We start from the raw sequence: 19642 nt of genomic DNA, 5'->3' as shown, positions 1-19642 counted from the left end.
CTCTGATGATGACCTTGAGCGTTTTTTCATGTCTCCTGGCCACCTGTGGGCCCTTCTGGAGCCTGCAATATGGTGGGGTCAGGTAGTTTGGATTGTCTTGGGAATGAAGGTGCAGGGTTTGAGAAGCAGCAATTTTAGGTTACTGTGTGGAGTGTGGATTTTAAAGGGCAAAAGTCTGGAAGTAGGGAGACCACAAAGGATGTTGGAGTTCATATCATTGTCACGTTTTAGGATCCAGCTCAAAAGTTGCCCGGGTGTAGAAGCCTGGCTCGTGTCCTCAGGCAGAGCGGGCTGGTCTCCTGAAGTCCGCGTGTACCCGAAACAGGTCCACCCTTTACTCCTCTCCCTCCCAGCAGGGCTCCCTGGAAAATTCCTTTTCTCCTAATGGACTTAAGTTCCTGAGTCTGGGCAGACTGGGCGGGCTCACTCCTGTTGCTGTGATGTGGCCTCGTCTTTTTTAAATTTTATATCTTTATTGATTTCAGAGAGAGGAAAGAGGGAGAGAGAGAAACATCAATGATGAGAGTCATTGATCGAACCCGCAACCCCAGCATGTGCCCTGACGGGGAATCGAACCCCGATCGCCTGGATCCCAGGTCGGCGCTCACCCGCTGAGCCACGCCGGCGGGCTGGCCTAGTCTATCTTAAGCCCGCCATTTGTTTCACTGCCTCCAGCTTTAATAAACCTCTGAGAAGACCGGGTCCTGAACACCCGCACGAAGCCAAGGACCCCGCCCGCCAGGCCAGAGGCGCGGGGGCCTGGGCGCGGGAGCGGGACTTTCTATTCCGGTAACATACTCCCCCTGCAAGCCCAGGAGTGTTTGCAGATGTTTGCCCCGGGATGAAAGCGCTGCTGTTCCTGCTGCTAGGGTAGGAGGCGTTTTTTTAAAGAGCCCACCGCAAAACGTGGGTCCCGTGGCTGGGGAAAGGAATGCAGTGCGCAGTGAGGAGGCGGCAGGGCTGCGCCTCGCGCGGGGACCTCGGGGACCCTCGGGCGGGCCGGGGCGCCCGGGGTCAGGCCGCTGCACCAGCCCGAGGGGAGGGTTGGGTGGGCGGAGGCCCCAGACTGGCCCCGCCGGGGTTTGGGGGGGCGGAGGGGGCCAGTCCGCCCCGCGGGGGCCGGGCCACCGAGGTGCGGTTCGCACCCCTCCCAGCCCGGCTGCCCAGCCCCTTGGGTCGCTGGAATGGGCGGGATTCCACGCCCGCAGCCCCTGGGCGGGGCGAGGTGGCTGGACTTTTAAATGGGCCGCGGGCTCTCCGGGGCCCTGCTGGAGACCCACCCAGCCAGCGAGGCGACCCTCCGAGAGGACCCTGCGCTCCCCAGCGAGGCGACCCTCCGAGAGGACCCTGCGCGCCCCAGCGAGGCGACCCTCCGAGAGGACCCTGCGCGCCCCAGCGAGGCGACCCTCCGAGAGGACCCTGCGCGCACCATGCGGCGCCTCCCGGGACCGCTCCTGCTGCTCTGGCCGCTGCTGCTGCTGCCGAGCCCCGCCGCCCCCGCCGCCCCCGCCGCCCCCGGCCCCCTGGCCCGCCCCGGCTTCCAGAGGCCGGGGACCCATGGCCCGGGGGGCAGCCCCGGGCGCCGCTCCGCTCTGGGGGTCCCCACCCGCACACCCTATTCGGGGCCCGGAGGGACCCGCAACGCAGGTACTGCCCCTGCGGGAGGGCCACCTGGTGGGGGGGCGGAGGGAGGGAGCCTGTCCCGGGCGGGCGGGGGAAACCGGGCATCCACGTGTCGCTTCCGAAGGAGTTCGGGCTGCGCTGTGCGTCTCCGTCTCCCGAAGCCCAACCTGCCGACCGCCCCTGAGATCGGGCGGAGAGGGGAGGGCAGCTGTGGGAACCGGCCCCCGGCCCCCCGTCCCTACCTCTGCTTCAGCTCAACAAAGGCCTATTGGGGCTCTGCTGCTGCTTTTGAATCTTAAAAAGCTTGCGCTTTAGCCCTGGCTGCCGTGACTCCATTGGCGGAGTTTGAGCGTGGTCCCATGCGGTCCCCTGGGGCGCGTGCCCAGGCTGCTGGGTTCATCCCCAGTAGGGGATGTTTCTCTCCCTCTCTCCCTCCCCCTCTCCCTCCCTCTCTCTAAAATAAGAGCTTTTTTAAAAATAGTATTTAAAAAATTCTATTTAAATTTTTTAAATTTATTGTTGATCCTGTTACAGATGTCCCCCATTGCCCCCCTTTGCCGACCCGCCCAGGCACCCCCTGCCTCCCTCTGGCCATCACCACACTGTCGTCTGTGTCCCTGGATATACTGTGTGTTCTTTGGCTAATCCCTTCTTCTTTCATCCAGTCCCCCCAGTGACCCCCCCACCCCCACCCCACCTCTGTCAGTCTGTTCCAGGCATCCTGCCTCTGTTTCTATTTTGTTCGTCAGTTTATTTTGTTCATTAGATTCCACCTATACGTGAGATCACGTGGTACTTGTCTTTCTCTGTCTGGCTTATTTCACTTAGCATAATACTCTCCAGGTCCATCCGGGCTGTTCGCAAAAGGTAAGGGACCCTACTTGTTTATACTATGTAGTATTAGATTGTGTAAATGTCCCACGGCTTTTTTATATACTCACCTACTGATGGGCACTTGGGCTGTTTCCAAATCTTAGCTAATAATGCTGCTCTGAACACAGGGGTGCAGGTATTCTTTCAAGTTGGTGTTTTGGGATTCTTAGGATATATTCCCAGAAGTGGGATCACTGGGTCAAAAGGCAGCTCCATTTTTATTTTTTGAGGAAACGCCACAGTTTTCCACAGTGGCCGCACAGTCTGCATTCCCGCCAGCAGTGCATGAGGGTCCCCTTTCTCCACACCCTCGCCAGCACTTGTTTGTTGATTTGTTGATGGAGCCATTCTGGCAGGTGTGAGGTGATAGCTCAATGTGGTTTTAATTTGCATCTCTGATGATTAGTGATGAACATTTTTTCCATGTGTCTATTGGCCACCTGTATGTCCTCTTTGGAGAAGTGTCTGTTGAGGCCCTTTGCCTATTTTAAAAATTGGATTCTGCTTTGAGTTCTCTGGAAATTGCTCCATCTCTGTTGCCTCAGCTCAGTGCGAGATATGTTGTCCCCTCCTGCCAGCCCCTAGGTGCCTCAGTTCCACCTGGGATCTGGGCTAGAATTCCGCCTTCCCAGCCTGGGGTTGGGTGTGAGGCCAGGAAGGAAACCTGAGTTGCCCCTGGATGCCCCCCACCTCTCTTGTAACCATCCTGGTCTCAACCTCTCTTCTGTCCTTTATCATATGTTCTGTTTCAACTGAACCCCCCTCCCACCTGTGCTCTGCTTGGTCCTCAGACACCCAAGACACTGGGTCTTTGGGGACCACTTCCATTTCCCGTGTGAGTCAGTAGTTGGTTCCTGTGGCAGAGAAATCTCCCAGAGCAGCGGAGCCAGAAGGCCCTCTCACACAGCCCCTAAGAGCACGTATGGGAAACAGGATGGTCAAACTGAAGAGCCCCAGCCACTCAGTGTCAGAGGCCAGAGTAAAACTCAGGGCTTTGAAGTCCCAGGCAGGGGTCTTTCCGCTGCTCTTAATACGGGTTACGTAAGATTTCACTTCGTCACCAGAACTCCCAGCTTCAGCCTTGCTAGAGAGAGGCGGCACCAAATGGTTTCCTGGGTGTCCAGCCTCATCTGGCCAGTGGTGCTGCATGCCTCAGGTTGACTTGTGTCGTCTGTCCCCTCCTGCACCTTTCTGGGTAGGGTGGAGAAAGGGCACAGGAGTTCTTTCCTGCGACAGCCCCAGGGGGCTGGCTTTGCGGGGCGTCAGCATTGTCAGCAACCCGGGAAGTGTTCCTAGGGGGTGAATTCAGCTGGTCGTCAGCTGGGTGCTCCGGGCCAGGGAAGGGGAGGAAGCCTTTCTTCTAGGAGTTGTTCTTACCTCTGGTCCTGACTCACCTCCCTTGGGGATGGGACTGGGTTGGGGAAAATAGATTTGGCACGGGGTGGCCATGGTCCCTTTAAGCAGCATTTGTCCTTCGTTACCTGGAATCCAAACTGGACGATGATCCTTCAATTAATATCACGTTCCACTCTTTCCCAAATTTCTTCCTTTTCCAAATTCCTTGGAAATTCCTAAGCTTTGCAATTGGGGGGTGGAGGTTGGGGTGGGATGGTGGGGTGGGGGTGCATGGTGACACTTCCTTGGTTTCTGAGAATCAAAGTGCTTCTAGCTAGAAAAGGGCAGCGAGATTCAAAAACAGCGATGAAGCAACTAATAATTTCCAGGGAGATGCGAATCGGGGGGTAACCAGGTGCTCACAGAAGTCAAGCCCCGTTTTCTTTTTCATTGACTTTAGAGAGCCTGAGAGAGGATGGGAGGGGGGGAGAGAGAGAGAAACATCAATGAGAGAGAGAAACATGAGCCATTGCCTCCCGTACGCACCCCAACCGGGGATCAAACCTGCAACCTGGACTAAAATTAAGGTGTGGGCAGGCGGTGTTCCTTATGGACGGATCTCGGGGTGAATCTGTTTCCTTGCCTTTTTCAGATTGTAGGGGCTGCCCCCAGTGCTCGGTTCCCTCCATTTTCAAGGCCGCCAATGGCAGGTTGAGTCCTCACTGTTTATCGCTCCGATCTCTTCTGCCTCCCTCTTCTGCTTTTCGAGACCCTTGTAATTACATTGGACCCCCCAAATAATCCAGGACAACCTCCGCACATACGGCCTTTGACTTAACCACACCTGAGAAGGCTCTCAGGTTCTGGGGGTCAGGCCACGGACACCTTTAGGGGTGGCAGTGACATTATTCTGCCCTGTAACTTTACATAGAGGATTGTGTGGGGAAAGCCAAGCAGAGGAGGAAGGAATCGGGCACATGCCCTTGTCAGAACAGAACCTCGACGTTAGCAAGGACACCGTTTGGGTGCTGGTGAGAGCCCTGTCAAATATGGGCTTTACATCCTGCAACTTTCCTTTCACTCCAGTTATGCAGAAAACCCACCTAGATCCATCTCTGGGAAGGATTTTTAGCGCGGCTCCTTCCTTGCTCTGGATCCATGGTGACCAAGGGGAGAAGTGAAATTCTGGAGTTGTTTTCTTAAAAAAAGACTTAATTCCTTTTGACTTAACTAAATACATGACATGCAGCATATTTCAGGGTGGTGGCCGAATGCCAACAAGCAGGATGTTTAAGTACATGAGATAATGTTGGTTTTTGTGGTGGAAAATGTCGCCTCAGAGAGAGGCACCCATGCAGGGAAGAGCCCCCAAGGCCGGGAGTCAGGAGACCTGTAGTCCAATTCATGTTCTAGCACTTTCTAGCTCCGATTAAGTTGTCATCCCTCTTTCTACTTTCAACATAGCTCAGGCTAGTTGGGCCCTAGAATTCGCTAAACGTGACTTAATGACCAGATAGAGGGAGACTTAGGGCTGCTCTGGAGCACTGTTCACCCCCGTGGAGGTGGGGCTGCCCTGATAGTTTACCTGCCACACTGATCAGGGACACTTTGTCCCATTGCTTCGGATGGCCAAGGTGCCCAAGAAGGGTCTGGAACCCATGCATTCCTGGGAGTCAAGGGGAACCCTGAGAACAAAACTTGAAGCAGAGGGTTGAGGCTCTAAATGAAATTTCAGGGCTCAGCCAGCCTGCAGGTGAGATATTTGGGGACACTGCACACCCCTGTGTGAATTCTCACCAGGGGATGGTGAAGGCCTAGGTGCTTTCAGCACCCAAAGGGAGATGGCCTTGGGGAAGATAAAGACAGTGGGGCATGTGGAGGGAGGGGGTGCTGCCTTGTCTGACCTCCAGTCTCGGGGGCATTCCGGGTGTGAGGAATCGCCCCATTTCCGACTGTGGTCGGATCACCGCGTAGTCACGTCTGTTCCCCACACCCTTCCTTGCAGGGTTTTGCAAGAGCAGGCCGCTGGACTTGGTGTTCATCATCGACAGTTCGCGTAGCGTGCGGCCCTTGGAGTTCACCAAAGTGAAAACCTTCGTCTCGCGGATCATCGACACCCTGGACATCGGGGCGGCCGACACGCGGGTGGCGGTGGTGAACTACGCGAGCACCGTGAGGATCGAGTTCCACCTGCAGACCCACTCGGACAAGAAGTCCCTGAAAGAGGCCGTGGCGCGCATCGCGCCCCTGTCCACAGGCACCATGTCGGGCCTGGCCATCCAGACGGCCCTGGAGGAGGCCTTCGCGGTGGAGGCCGGCGCCCGGGGGCCCGGCGCCAACATCCCCAAGGTGGCCATCATCGTGACGGACGGGCGGCCGCAGGACCGGGTGGACCAGGTGGCCGCCCGCGCGCGGGCCTCGGGCCTCGAGCTCTACGCGGTGGGCGTGGGCCGCGCGGACCTGCAGTCGCTCAGGACCATGGCCAGCGAGCCGCTGGACGAGCACGTGTTCTACGTGGAGAGCTACGGGGTCATCGAGAAGCTTTCCGCGCGGTTCCAGGAGACCTTTTGCGGTAAGTCGCTGCCTCCAGCTGGAAAGGACGCTCGGGTCAGACACTGAGTCCAGAGGAAAAGGGAACTCTCCCCTCTCCCTCCCTCTCTCCCTCTCCCCTCCCCTCCCCCTCTCCTCTCCCCTCCCCTCTCCTCTCCCCTCCTCCTCCCCTCCCCTCCCCCTCTCCCCTCCCCCTCTCCCCTCCCCTCCCCCTCTCCTCTCCCCTCCCCTCTCCTCTCCCCTCCTCCTCCCCTCCCCTCCCCCTCTCCCCTCCCCTCTCCTCTCCCCTCCCCCTCGCCTCCCCCTCTCCCCTCCCCTCTCCTCTCCCCTCCCCCTCCCCTCCCCTCCCCTCCGCTCCCCTCCCCTCCCCCTCTCCCCTCCCCTCCCCTCCCCCTCTCTCTTTTCTATTTTATGGAAAACTTAGACAGAAGCAGCGCTGTCCTCTCGCTGGGCAAACCCCAGCGCGCCTCGCCCCCGGGTGGGCAGCTGCCCGCCGCGCTAGGGGGCGCTCTCGGCATCTCCTGCTCGCGTCCCGCTCCCTTAGCAAAGGGCCGGTCTGGGCGTGTCCTGGACCGACGGTCACGCGGCCCCTGGTGGGGGCGGAGGAAAGTAAAAGTAAGACATTCCCGGCCGCCCTTCGCCCCCGCCCCGCGTGGTGGGCCCCCCGCGGCGGGCCTGGGTTCCGCGGCGCCTGGGTCTGACCAGCCCTGCGGTCTCCCTGCCCGGGCCGCCGGCCCCAGGGTTAGGCGGGGGCTGGGCTCCCAGCTCCCTCGCGGCTGGAAGGAGCAGGGCTTGTTTTCTTTTTAATCAAGGGTTCTGTTACCTCCCCCTCATTTCTTCCTTCAGGGTAGAGTATGAAACCGGAATTTTCAGCGTGAATGAGCCAAATCCGTGAATCTGAATCCACGCGAAGCTGCAGTTTGTTATTAGTCATTGATCAGGATGATGAATGTGGGACTTGTATTTTTTATTCCTGTTTTTAAACTTGTTAATTTTCTACCTGTCTATCGTCGCGCTTTGTTGTGTTTTTGTTGGTTGGTTTGTCTGTTATCCTTTGGAGATAGTCTTCTGAAGCCCTCTATGGGATCCCCCAAGCAGTTATGGACAGATTTTCTAATTTAGGTGAATTTTTAAATGTAGGTGCCTTTTGTTATATAACCTGTCCCACATTTATTTATTTAACACACGCTTGCTGATTGCTGATGACACAAAGGTAAAGTCAGTGCCTCCCTACCATCCAGCGACAGCCGGGGGGGCTGGGGATGAGTCAAATAAGTGAAGTAATAGTTACCACTGTATATTTCAAGGCGGCTTTGTACCTAAATTAATGGGAGACTCAGCAATCGCCAGTTTGTCAGGAAATGGGAGACGAAGTCTTGGTCTGGAGCAGAGTCTGGCCTCATCTCAGCCAGACCTGGCTGGGATCCCCTTGTCTTTCCAGTCCCAGGACACGGGGTTTGCACAAGCCGTCGTTGGCTTTGGTGGCATCTACTTGGCATTCATTGGTTTCCCTGAGGAACATGGCCTTCTTTCTCCCAGGAAGACCCTCTGTGCTTGCGGGTGAGAGCTTTCCCATAGAGACGCTGCTCTGTGGCAAAGCTGGGTCTCAAGGCCAACACCTGGGGTTGGGCTTGAAGGCCATAAAGTAACAAGTGGTGAGTGGCAATCTTTTCCTTCTGGTACAAAAGACCTGCTTGTTCTGGGGGGCAAAATGCCCTCTCTATGGAAAAAAAGACCGAGGAGCAAAAGCAGCTTGTTGTAGTCCATGGGCAAGAAAGATCACCCCATGAAAAGGCTCTTCTTGGGAAAATATTGGCCTTGTCCTGTTGCCAAAGCAGGGGAGGCTGGCTTACGTGCCACAGGGGCTCCAGCCTCCTCCACCAGGCCACCTTGGTTTCCCAGAGATGACTGAATTCATTGATTCTTCTTTCAAAATATCTCACCAGGAAAAAATCCAGTGAGATGTAAATGGCTCTGGAAGGGAGATGGACGTGCAGTTTAGTTGGGACAATCTCATTTATTTCCTTCCTTTCTTTGTACCTGTTCATGGAAAGCGATTGAGCTTATTCTGCGTAGTGATGTCTGAGGCCCGGAAGTTGTGTGCATGTCCTTTGCTGGGTGCTTTGAAGGCAGCTACCTGCACTGCGCTTCCCTGCGTGCAGGGTCAAACATGCACTGGCGCCCACGTGTGAGTGAGTCCCCGGCCTAGGGGAGCGCGCCGGGTGAATTGTTTCGACACACACTGGAGAACCCTCAGAAGCCCGGGCCCAGCTGCAATGGGACGGTTAGCTCATAGAGCATCAGGAAATACATGAGCATCCCCCCCATTTCTGGCTTTGGGGAAACAAAAGTTTTTTCATGGGTAGGTGGGTAACTTCAGTGAATATCCAGTTGCCTGACTGAACTGAACCATGCCAGTGTTTGGCTTTAGCTCCAAATTAAAAATTCTCTGCTTTTTGGGAGAAAGTTAACACTAAGATTTGTGATTTAAAATTAGTAACATGGCCTGGCCGATGTGGCTCAGTGGTTGAGCATCGACCTAGGATCCGGGAGATTGCGGTTTGATTCCTGATCAGGGTACATACCCAGGTTGTGGGTTTGATCTCCAGTAGGAGGCGTGCAGGAGGCAGTCGATCAATGACTCATCATTGGTGTTTTTCTCTCTCTCTCCCCCTCTCTTGTCCTCTCTCTGAAATCAATAAAAATGTATTTAAAAATAAAAAAAAATAATTTCAGTAACATGACTAGGTTAAGAGTGGTATTTCTGGCAAGGGCAGAAACAAATAGTCATAATTTATGGTGAACTAAGGATAGAATTGGAAAGAAACCAGAGAGTGGTGTCTTTTTGATGTGGGAGAAAGTTCCCAAAGTGTTTATGTGTTAGCACTGACTGTCATCAACTTCCTTTGCTTAGCGGAGGACCCGTGCATGCTTGGCACACACCAGTGCCAGCACGTATGTGTCAGCGACGGGAACGGCAAGCACCACTGTGAGTGCAGCCAAGGCTACTCCTTGAACGCCGATAAGAAGACGTGCTCAGGTGAGGCCTGCTTATGGCTGAATAGAACTTATACTCGGGGCCCTACTCTCCAGGTTTTGGGTTGGCCTTATGCTTTTCTCCTGACTTTTGGCTGGTTTACTGTTGTTTATCTACAATTTTCCTCAAAAAGTAAAATGAGAAGAAAAGTGAGGTAGTACCTAAATCAGCCTAGTAGTACAGAATTGTCAGTCCTTTGGAGGATTTGGAATTTTCCCGGGATTTTATTTAATTAAATCTAAAGCTACTCTTTCCTCTCTGTGACCATAGATGCTTGTGGAATCTAGAAGAAGGACATTTAGAAAGGTCCTCACCCACCTGGCATAGGAATGCTCACGTATAGGCAATGAGGAATGGGAATTAGGCCCATTTAAAACAAAATCCTGGAAAAAAGTTTTTGAGAGGAAGGAAACTTAGAGGTCATTTAATTCAACCTACTTATTTTAAAGATAATTGAGACCCAAAGAAGGGAGACTTACCTTCTTCGTGGGGTCTGTTACTAAAGAGCCAAGACCAGAAAGTCAGTTCCCAGCTTCCAGCCCCTCGTGTGCCAAGCTGCCCTTAGGGGTGGGTGGCTGGGTGGGTGGGGGTGTGTGTGTGTGTGTGTGTGTGGTGTGGTAATTATTGATTCAAGTTGCCATGTGTTCACATTGGTCCTGATCATTTTCCATAGCTATCGATAAGTGTGCTCTTAACACTCATGGATGCGAACACATCTGTGTGAACGACAGAGCTGGCTCTTACCACTGTGAGTGCAACGACGGTTATACTTTGAACGAAGACAGGAGAACGTGTTCAGGTGAGCGGGGGGCTCTACTGCTGCCTCCTCTGTCTGCCTAGCGCCCCACGCAGTGTTGGGGGGTAGGTCGCACTGACGGGAAACTTGATCTCTTTTCCTCTCTTGCCACCCTTGGCTTTTCCCATTTCTAAGTCTCGTTAGAAGTTAGAAATGGCCGCACGTATGTGTCATGGCCCACACGTGTGAGAGGGTTGTTCATTTCCTTCTCTGTGCCAGTCCTAACAGTCCTTTCCAAATGCTAAAGACAGTTTAATCACTTAAAATCAAATAACACCCTGCAGGGTATTGGTTACTTATACAGGAAAACAGTAACGTCATGGTGGGGAGACGTGGCGGACACCACCTTCACCAAGTGATCACAGTTAGCATCAACGGTGACGCATAGTGACATCGTGCATCTCCCGACATGAGGCACTGAGGGCAGAGCAGCGCTTCCGTGGTCCTCTCACCAAAATATCAGAATCACAAGGAAACATCAGACAACCCCAGACCGAGAAACATCCTGCAGAGTAGTTTTCCAGTGCTTTTCAAAGTGTCAAAGTGAAGAAAGACGAAGAAAGACAGGAAATATTACAGATTGGAGGAGACTAAAGAGACGTGGCAACTTAATGCAGTGTGGAATCCTGGGTTTGGGATCCTGGACCAGAGAAGGAACGTTGGTGGAATAATTGGCAGAATTTGAATGCTTAGATAGATTAGTAGATTAGTAATGAACCAACCTGTAGATTAGTTAATAGTATTGTATCAGTGTTAATTTCCTGGTTTTGATAATTATACTGTGGTTATATAATATGTTAACATTTGGGGAAACTGGGTGAAGAACAGGACCTCTTTGTACTATTTCTACAACTTTTTTATATGCCTGGAATTATTTCAAAGTGAAAAGTTTAAAAAAGAAAGAATAATTAAAAAAATCTCCTGTCTGCTCAGAGAATAAATGCATTGGGCAACAGACAGTTTAGGCCTTGAGTTCTGAGGCTGTTCTGAGTCAGTTGCCTCCTTTGGACTCGGTTTCCTCACTTATAACAGGAGAGGGTTGAACTACACTTTCTCCAGACTCTCTGTCTCTCTGAATCTAGTATAAGTAGCCACACAACTGTTGGTATCCCTCTGCTTCAGCAAAAACACAAGTAAACCTAAACGGATTGCTTTAGAAAGTATTTTATGAGATACTTAGGTTATGAAAGCTCCATCTGGATGATTCTGAACAGGAGCTGGGGGAAGGAGAATCAGTATTGTGCGTGTAGGGTTTGTCAAGCTCAGCCAGCTTCCGGTAAGAGCCAGTAGAACAGACGCCTTTGAAAGGTTTCTAAGGGCTTTGCATCTTACATACTTCTAGCTGCAAATGAGATTTCTACATATAGGTAATAAGAGACTTCTTCATGCTGAATTTCTTTTCTCCTGGGCTTTTGTCTGGCAGCTCAAGATCAATGTGCTTTGGGTACACATGGCTGTCAGCACATTTGTGTGAACGACAGAGCTGGGTCCCATCACTGTGAATGCTATGAGGGCTACACTCTGAATCGAGATAAAAAAACCTGCTCAGGTAAGGCACACTCAACACATTCTTTCCTATGTGGCTCTTTCTATTGCAGTGAAACCAACTTGCCATTCACCAGGAGAGAGACTCAAGGTAACTTAAAGCATCAGGCTTCAGACATTCTACGGGCCCTATAGACAGGCACGTATTCCTTAGAGGGCAATGAGCTCACTAGAATCTGCAAACATAGGTGACTTCACAAAATTACTGGCAAAATGGGTAGGGAGTTGGGGATATGAGAAAAACCAGTGAATGTAGGGTCCTTGTCCAGGAAAATTTTATAGCTCTGTACACTGGGGGCTTGTAAGGCACATAGGAAACTTTAGAGGAAGTCAGTCGGACAGTAACTGTTGGGCGTGATAGGCTGAACTGATCTTTCTCCAATGAAAACTTGGTGTTGAACTGTTCTCTGTGGCGTTAATCTTAAAGTTGGGTCGTGTTAGTAAAGGAGACTTTGTAAATGACTGAGTTAGACCCACACCGATCTTCCAGTATGTTTGCAGCGAGTCATTCCTGACAGTTTCTAGATGATCAATCTTCGAAGGATCTGAGCCTTGGCTCGCAATCCCATGCCAGGACAGGAATCCTCATTAATTTGATTTAAACTCACTGGTAGAACAGGGTGGCATTTGTAATGTAAAAACACTCCTGAGAGAAATTCCTAGCTCTCCAGGTGGCATTTAGTTCTGGCATAGTCAGTGTATACTTTTTAGATTTTATGTATATTTCCCTTTCCCTTGAGGAGATAGATATATTAGGTGACCTTTTGAAGAGAGAGGAAGGGAAATGGCTCTCACCAGTTTCCTTTGTAAAAAAATGAGAGCAGTGACAGAGAACTGAGCCCCTATTTTGTTCCCAGGACTGCTAAGCACTGTGGGGATGTTAAGAAGCGTAAGTTTCTGCCTCTGAGCCACTTACGGGCTGGGTGCAAAGAGAACCAGTGCCCTAAGTAGCCAGGGAGAGGGACCGACGGTAACTAAGAGCCAGGGGTGGAGGCAAGTCCAGTTGTCACCTGCAGTGAGTGTCAACATTAGAAACATACAAACCTGTAAGAATTTTTATGAGTTTATTTGAGCCAAACTGACACTTGCCTGGAAGCAAAATCTCAAGGGATTGAGAAATGAGAAAGTGCTCTGGAAAATGGCAGTTTTACCACTTTTTTTTTTTTTTTAATTGATTTTAGAGAGGAGGAAGGGAGAGGGAGAGAGAAATATCGATGTGAAAGAGAAACATTGATCGTTGCCTCCCGACTGACCCCCAACCTGGGTATGTGCCCTGACTGGAATCAAACCTGCGACCCTTACTGAGCCACACCAGCCACGGTTTACTGCTTATTTTACACTTTAGAATCAAAGGGGAAGATGTGGGAGTTACAGGAAATCCAGTGATGATAGATTAGGGAGGCTGGAGAAAGCAGAGTGGGGGAATCTCTGGGATTGGATTAAAAGTAAAAGGAACAGACACATCTTTCCCATTGGTGGGGGGGGGACAGTTAACAGCACATGATAATAACAATGAGCGGGTTTGTGGTCTCTACTCTGGTGCTTTGAGGGGCCTGGAAAAAAGAATTACTCTGATATTCCAAAGGTAGGCTATCAGGTATGTTATCTTAGATGCAAAAAGACAATAGTCAGGCTGAGTTAGGGTGACGACTGGCCTTTGTTAGGGAAAAATACCACCCTAGGGCATGACTACCCACCTTGAACTGCTTTTGGTTGGAAAGTTTTAATTTCAGACCATCTGTGTGGTTACTTTAGGTCTCTGAGTATTCAAGGCCATCATGTAGGCCTCCCCTGAGCTTGTCAGGTTTAGTATGTGGCCCCTTTCTGTCCACGTGAGCGACGCAGAGGTGATAGGCCAGGAGGTAGGCCTTTGAGGATGGTGACAGTTTGGAGGAGTGGAGAGAGGGAGCAGGCAAGGGGACTGGCTTGTGCTGGCTTGGTAGGGGAGGTAGGGCTAAGTCAGGTGGGGGTAGAGGGGACTCATGGCTATACTTCTCAAATCATTACAAGTATCCCACTTGGTACTTTATGCTGCCAGGAACACTGGAGTCCTGGGAAAGGAAACAAAAACAAACTTACATTTCAACTAACAGATATGGAATAAAGGAACATTTTATTTAAGAAAACCCACAAAACATCAAAGAAAATTTTCAATCAAGGTAGACTCCTCCAGGAATACTCCTGATAAACAGGCACAGACAAATAACCTGCCCATAGTCACTCAGCTAATGAGTAGCAGAGCCAGGATTTGAACCCAGGTACTTGCTCTGTTGGTCACATGTGCTCTTAAACACTAAGCTATACTGTCTCATGGTGCATAGCACAGTATAGCAAAGGGAGATGAACGACAAGATGGTGGAATCATACACATCATCATTTTTCTGTGTGTGTGTGCAGCTCAGTGCTTTCTGTTCCACTTTGTAAGCTATCAAAGGCAGGCCCTTAGTCATTGGAGTCATTTTTGTGCAGCATCAAATTTAGCTCCATATGTAGGTAGGTCCTTAATAATAATTTTGGCAGTGGTGAAGAGATCCATGCATAGTTGGAGATGTTCAAGGCACTGGTGGTCATCAGGAAAGACTGAAGGTGAGTTCTGGAATATAGTCAAGATTCAGTGCAGCCCCAGTGCTGTGGGTAAGAAAACAGAGGAGGCACCCCCAGATATGGGCAAGAAATAGAAAGGAAAAGGGCAGATGCAATAAAAGGCAGGCTAAGGGGATGTGAGATACGGGATGGGGAAATAGGCTTTCTTCTTCTGGAACATGGGAGACTTGTTGCTGATGACTGGAGGATTCCTTCTCAACACCTGTTGGGACGAAACCAAAGCTTTTTTCTCCCAGAAGGCTGTGGTTATTTTCCTGTTGTGATTTGTGACTATTTCCTTCCCTGCACCACGGCTGGTCAGCTCGTGACAAGTGTGCTCTGGGCTCTCACGGTTGCCAGCACATTTGTGTGAGTGATGGAGCCGCATCCTACCACTGCGATTGTCACACTGGCTTCACCTTGAATGAAGACAAGAAGACATGTTCAGGTAAAGACTGACCCTTTAACCCTATTTCATTTGGTAGGACAACCTAGGAGTTTTTCTCTCTTCAAGTCCGAAGAACCTTCTGGTTGGAATCCTCTAGGGGTTCCCACTTGGCATCAGAATGAAACAATTCTCCTCTTCCTGGCATTCTGCCTCCACGATCTGGTTCCATCCCATATTTCTCTAATTAGAAAGAGAAAAATCACTCTTGGGCATTTTTTCCTACTCCTGGAAGATGGGGATTCCGGCATGATTTATAATGGTTTAGGGTTTAGGCTCTGACCTCAGTTGTTTAGCCATCACTGATTTATTTGTGCAGCAACTATTCATGGAGCTACTGTTACATATCAAGTACTCTATTATTAGGTCCTGAGAAAGGAACTGGAGACAAATAAGTGTTTTGTAGTTAGCAGTGTACAAGTCTTGCACTTCTTTTGCTAAATTTATTCCTAAATCTTTTATTCTTTTTGATGCTATTGTGAATGGGTCCATCTCTCAACTTTCAATTGTGCTACATTGCAGCTGTCCAGGTTTCTATGGGGTCTTTTAATTAGAACATCCCACTGAGCCCCTGATCTCATGGAGCTTATAGTCCATCAGGCAAGATACACTGAAAACAAATCCTAAGTACCAATTTTATACTCTGTACCGGGATGGTTGGGCTTGTACTTGGCATTCAAGTAGCTACATTCTGGTTTACTGACTAGTTGACTGACTGAGATGGGATTTGAGCTGGCCATCCCTAAAAGGTTCAGTAGGATCTGGACAGGTAGGTAGATTATATTTAATTAAGTGTTTGGTCCAAGCTCTATATCATATCTTTGTAGAATGTGGGGAAAATGTACAGCAAAGGACCACTCCCTGTCCTCAGGCAGTAGTCCTACTCAATTGGAAGGTTTCACAGCAGTCTTCAGACCTGGGAGATTACTCTTATTTCTATTAGGCAACTAACTGTAGGGGCTATGAGACTGAGTAGGAGTAGCTGCCTCACTGAATTACAGAAAGAAACAGGAGTTGGCATTATCACTCTCCTGGGTCCCTTGCTTGAATGTCAATGCAACTCTTAGTTCCAAAGTATTTATGGGTAAGAACTAGACCTCTACATTTAAACAAGTAAGTAGAATAATAGTCCATACAGGAAGTCAGGAATTACCTAGTTTTAATCCTTGAAGTATTTTGGCCACACAAATAGAGGTCTTCCTCATTTTCATTTTTTAATGAGGATGCAGTATCACAAGATTAAATAATTGTCTTACCTCTGCGTTCTTAGCTTCCTGTTATACTATCATTTTATTTTTAAAAATTAAATTTATTGGGGTGATATTGGTTAATAGGATCATATAGGTTTCAGGTGTGGATTTCTAGACTATCTTTTTAAAAATTTACTTTATATCGTGGGAAGTTTCAGATGATCGCAAAAGTATAGAGAAAATATAAGGGGCTCACATATAACCATCACCCAGCTTCGACAACTGTAAACATGTCCCCAGCATTTCCTAATTCAGTTTCTTTGGTGACATTAACATTCCAAAGTATTTTCTCCTCTTTGTGTGGGCTTTTATATCCTTTTACCTTCCAGAAAATGCATTTAGGTAAGTCTTAAAAATGGAACTATGGAATCGAAGGTTTCTGGATTTGCTATGACTTCCCATTAACTCTAACATTTTGTGTACTGTCACTGTCATCAGCCATTCAAGAAGCACGAAGACTCATCTCCATAAAAGATGCATGTGGGTGTGAAGCCACACTGACATTCCAGAATAAGGTCATCTCGCACCTGCAGGGGCTGAACACCAAGAATATCCTTTCCAGAAGGTTTTCTGCTTCTGCTTAAAGCCAACCTAGGTGCTACAATGAGCCCAACATTTTAGGATATTCCATAGGATAAGGGCCTGCCCTATGCATTAAATTTTAAGATGAGCAATTGTAATACTGTACAGCTTTTGTTTTTTAAATTTAGAGTTCTTTTTAAGAGACTGTTTTACCCATTTAGTATTTATATGTGAAAGCCAACTCTCTCCTTCCCTAATGTTCTCCCATAGTTGTGTATGCTCCGAATTGTGCTCTTCTGAGCAGATGAGCTGTTATGCCAAGATGCCTTGATACGGCTTCTTAGTTCAGAATCTGTACATGCACAGAGGGAGTTGGCTGATTAATGGGGTGCGGTAGCTCAGATGACACATAGCTGTAACACTTGGGCTGGCCAAGTGGTCCATAAGCAGACTTGAAATGTAACATGGTACCATGTCAGAAACTTTCAAAGTCAGTTCTTTAGTCAAAGTTGTGTTTCAGAGGAAGTACTTCTTAGCACAGCTCAGGTTAACACCACTGTTCCTAGGGATCTTAGAGGAGTGGTATTTGAACTGTGATAGGCATACCCTAGGAGTATGCAGAGACTTTCCAGGGGTATGGTACATGTGTGTGGGAGTGAAGAGGTGGCTGGTGGACAGAAAGTTTTAAGGGGACCAGTTTCCAAATCCTTCACTTCCTTAAACTGATCTGCCTAAAATGGTACTTGGGGTCAGTTGGCACTCTTTTCCCATCTCACGTCAGTATCACCCTTCTTCTGACTTTACACAAGAAAGGCATACCTCTCACTAGCCTGAATCTTCCTAAGGTGATTTTCTTGGAAAAGTAAAATCTTCAGAAAGCCAAAACAAAAGGACAATTCAACAGTTTTTTAAACCAAGTCTTCATAAACACTGCTCCGCAATCCATTCCGTTAAGAGATACCTTTTGAATTAAATTTTACTTTTTATTTGAACGAGTCTGTGTCAAAATTTGTAACTCATTTGTTGTTTGGATCCATTATGTGCTCATAATAGTTGTATTGATAACTCAATCCAGATGATTTAAAAAAAATTGGGGTCTTATGGTCAAAGAAAGTTATTTGAAAGCTAATTTCAATATAAATGTGCGTGCTTGTTTGTGTAAGTTTACTTGAGAGAAGTATAAGAGAGTGATCAAGAAAAGATTTCCGAGATTCACAGAAGAGTCAAATTCTGTGGAGAAAGTAGAAAGGAAATATAAATTCTTTTATTTTAAATATTCTATTTTAGAAGAATGATACTAGGTATCAATTCAGAATGGTGTTACTATTTTACATGGGATACAATTGAAAGATGGACTTAAATTTTATTTTAGAGTCAATATTTATAACAGAAATTGCATACTTTGTAACTAAAACTTATGATGAAAATTTTCATATAATTTAAATTTGCACAAGATATCACTCATTTGTCAAATTGTTTAGGGGATGTATGGGCACAATGTTTGAAGACTGCTGCTTTATATCATGCTTTCTGAAGAAAAGAATTTCTGAGTTTTACATTAGACTTTTGATGAGAAAACAGTTTACTCTTTTTCTTTATTTCCAATAGAACATAATTATTTTCTTTTATTTTGTATTGAAATGTTTGAAAGTGTGTTGATGGTTTCTAATGTCTAAAAATAAATGGTGTTGGCCTTAACAGCTAGCCACTCGATGACATTTTGGACAAATTGCAAGCAAAGGAGCATGGACAAATACATCATTAAGCTGATCAAAATTTTCACCCTGGCCCACATGGCTCAGTTGGTTGAGCTGCGTCCCAAGCGCCAGAAGGTCGACGGCTCGATTCCAGGCAAGGCACATGCCTGGGTTGTGGAGTCGATCTCCACTAGGGAGCACGCAGGAGGCAGCCGATGGATGTTTCTCCCTATCTTTCTATTTCCCTTCCTCTCTCTCTCTCAAATGAATAAATACATATTTTTAAAAAATTGCTCAGAATTTTCACCTGGAAATATGGAGAATGTGGTGCATTTAATACTTTTGCACATTCCCATGGTGCTAATAATCTGCCCTTACAAATGCTTGAATATTACTGGATAAGTAGTTAAGAGGATCTTCTGGAGAATCAGTACCATTTTTCTAAAGAAATAAATGTCCAGATCCTTATTTAAATGAAAACTATAGTGCCTTTCAGCTATGACTGTGAAATGGTTGCTAGGAAGTAGAATGAAAAATTTAGTATTTCTTTACTAATTGAGTCATTTCATTTTTTTTCCAGTTCCTAAGTTCTCATTTTATTCTCAAACATGTCTGTTATTTCTATAATTATGTTCATATTATATATTCATTATAGAGATTTTTAAATGAATAAGGTATAAAGTAAATAAAAATCACTTGTATAAAACTACATTTTGCTGTTTTTTCCAGTGTTGTTCTTTTATAAATGTACATTTTTTTGTTCTTTTTAAAAAAAAAATTTTATTGAATTCATTGGGGTGACATTGGTTAAGGCATTCATATAGGTTTCCGGTGTACAATTCTATATCGTCTGTACATTGTATTGTGTGTTCACCACCCCAAGTAAAGTCTCCTTTTGTCACCACTTATCTCCCTTTACTCTCTGCTGACTGCCCCCCCCCTTCCCTCTGGTAATCACCATATTGTTGTCTGTGTCTGTATCTGAGTTTGTTTTTTAATCCCTTCACCTATTTCACCCAGTCCTCTAACTCCCCTCCCCTCTGACAGCTTGTCAGTCTGTCCTCTGTATTTAGAGTTTGTTTCTATTTTGTTTTGTCCATTAGATTCTACATATATGTGAAATCATATGGTACTTGTCTTTCTCTGACTGGCTTATTTCACTTAGCACAATACTCTCCAGGTCCATTCATGCTGTCACAAAAGGTAAGATTTTCTTTTTTATGGCTGAGTAGTATTTTACCATGTTCACCCACTCATCTACTGATAGACACTTGGGCTGCTTCCAAATCTTGGCTATTGTAAATAGCACTGCAATTAACCTAGGGGTTCATGTATTCTTTCGAAGTAGTGTGTTAGATGTCTTCAAATATATTCCCAGAAGTGGAA

General features: G+C 48.0%; 1 protein-coding gene across 1 annotated transcript; it reads left to right on the top strand.

Moving 5' to 3' along the window:
• The first annotated feature begins 1430 nt into the window (after positions 1–1430).
• MATN3 (matrilin 3) lies at positions 1431–18967 on the top strand. Its single transcript, XM_087823375.1, has 8 exons — positions 1431–1647; positions 5837–6403; positions 9296–9421; positions 10092–10217; positions 11638–11763; positions 14665–14790; positions 16476–16586; positions 18269–18967. Exons 1-8 carry the CDS (start codon positions 1431–1433, stop codon positions 18322–18324), a joined length of 1455 nt encoding a protein of 484 aa, XP_087679501.1. The 3' UTR covers positions 18325–18967.
• The last annotated feature ends 675 nt before the right edge of the window (positions 18968–19642 follow it).

This window comes from Miniopterus natalensis, chromosome 13, assembly GCF_054644295.1.
Source record: "Miniopterus natalensis isolate mMinNat1 chromosome 13, mMinNat1.hap1, whole genome shotgun sequence".
In the NCBI taxonomy this organism is placed as follows: Eukaryota; Metazoa; Chordata; class Mammalia; order Chiroptera; family Miniopteridae; genus Miniopterus; species Miniopterus natalensis.
Note: the sequence above shows the minus strand (reverse complement) of the source record. Positions and strands in the feature narration are given on the sequence as shown.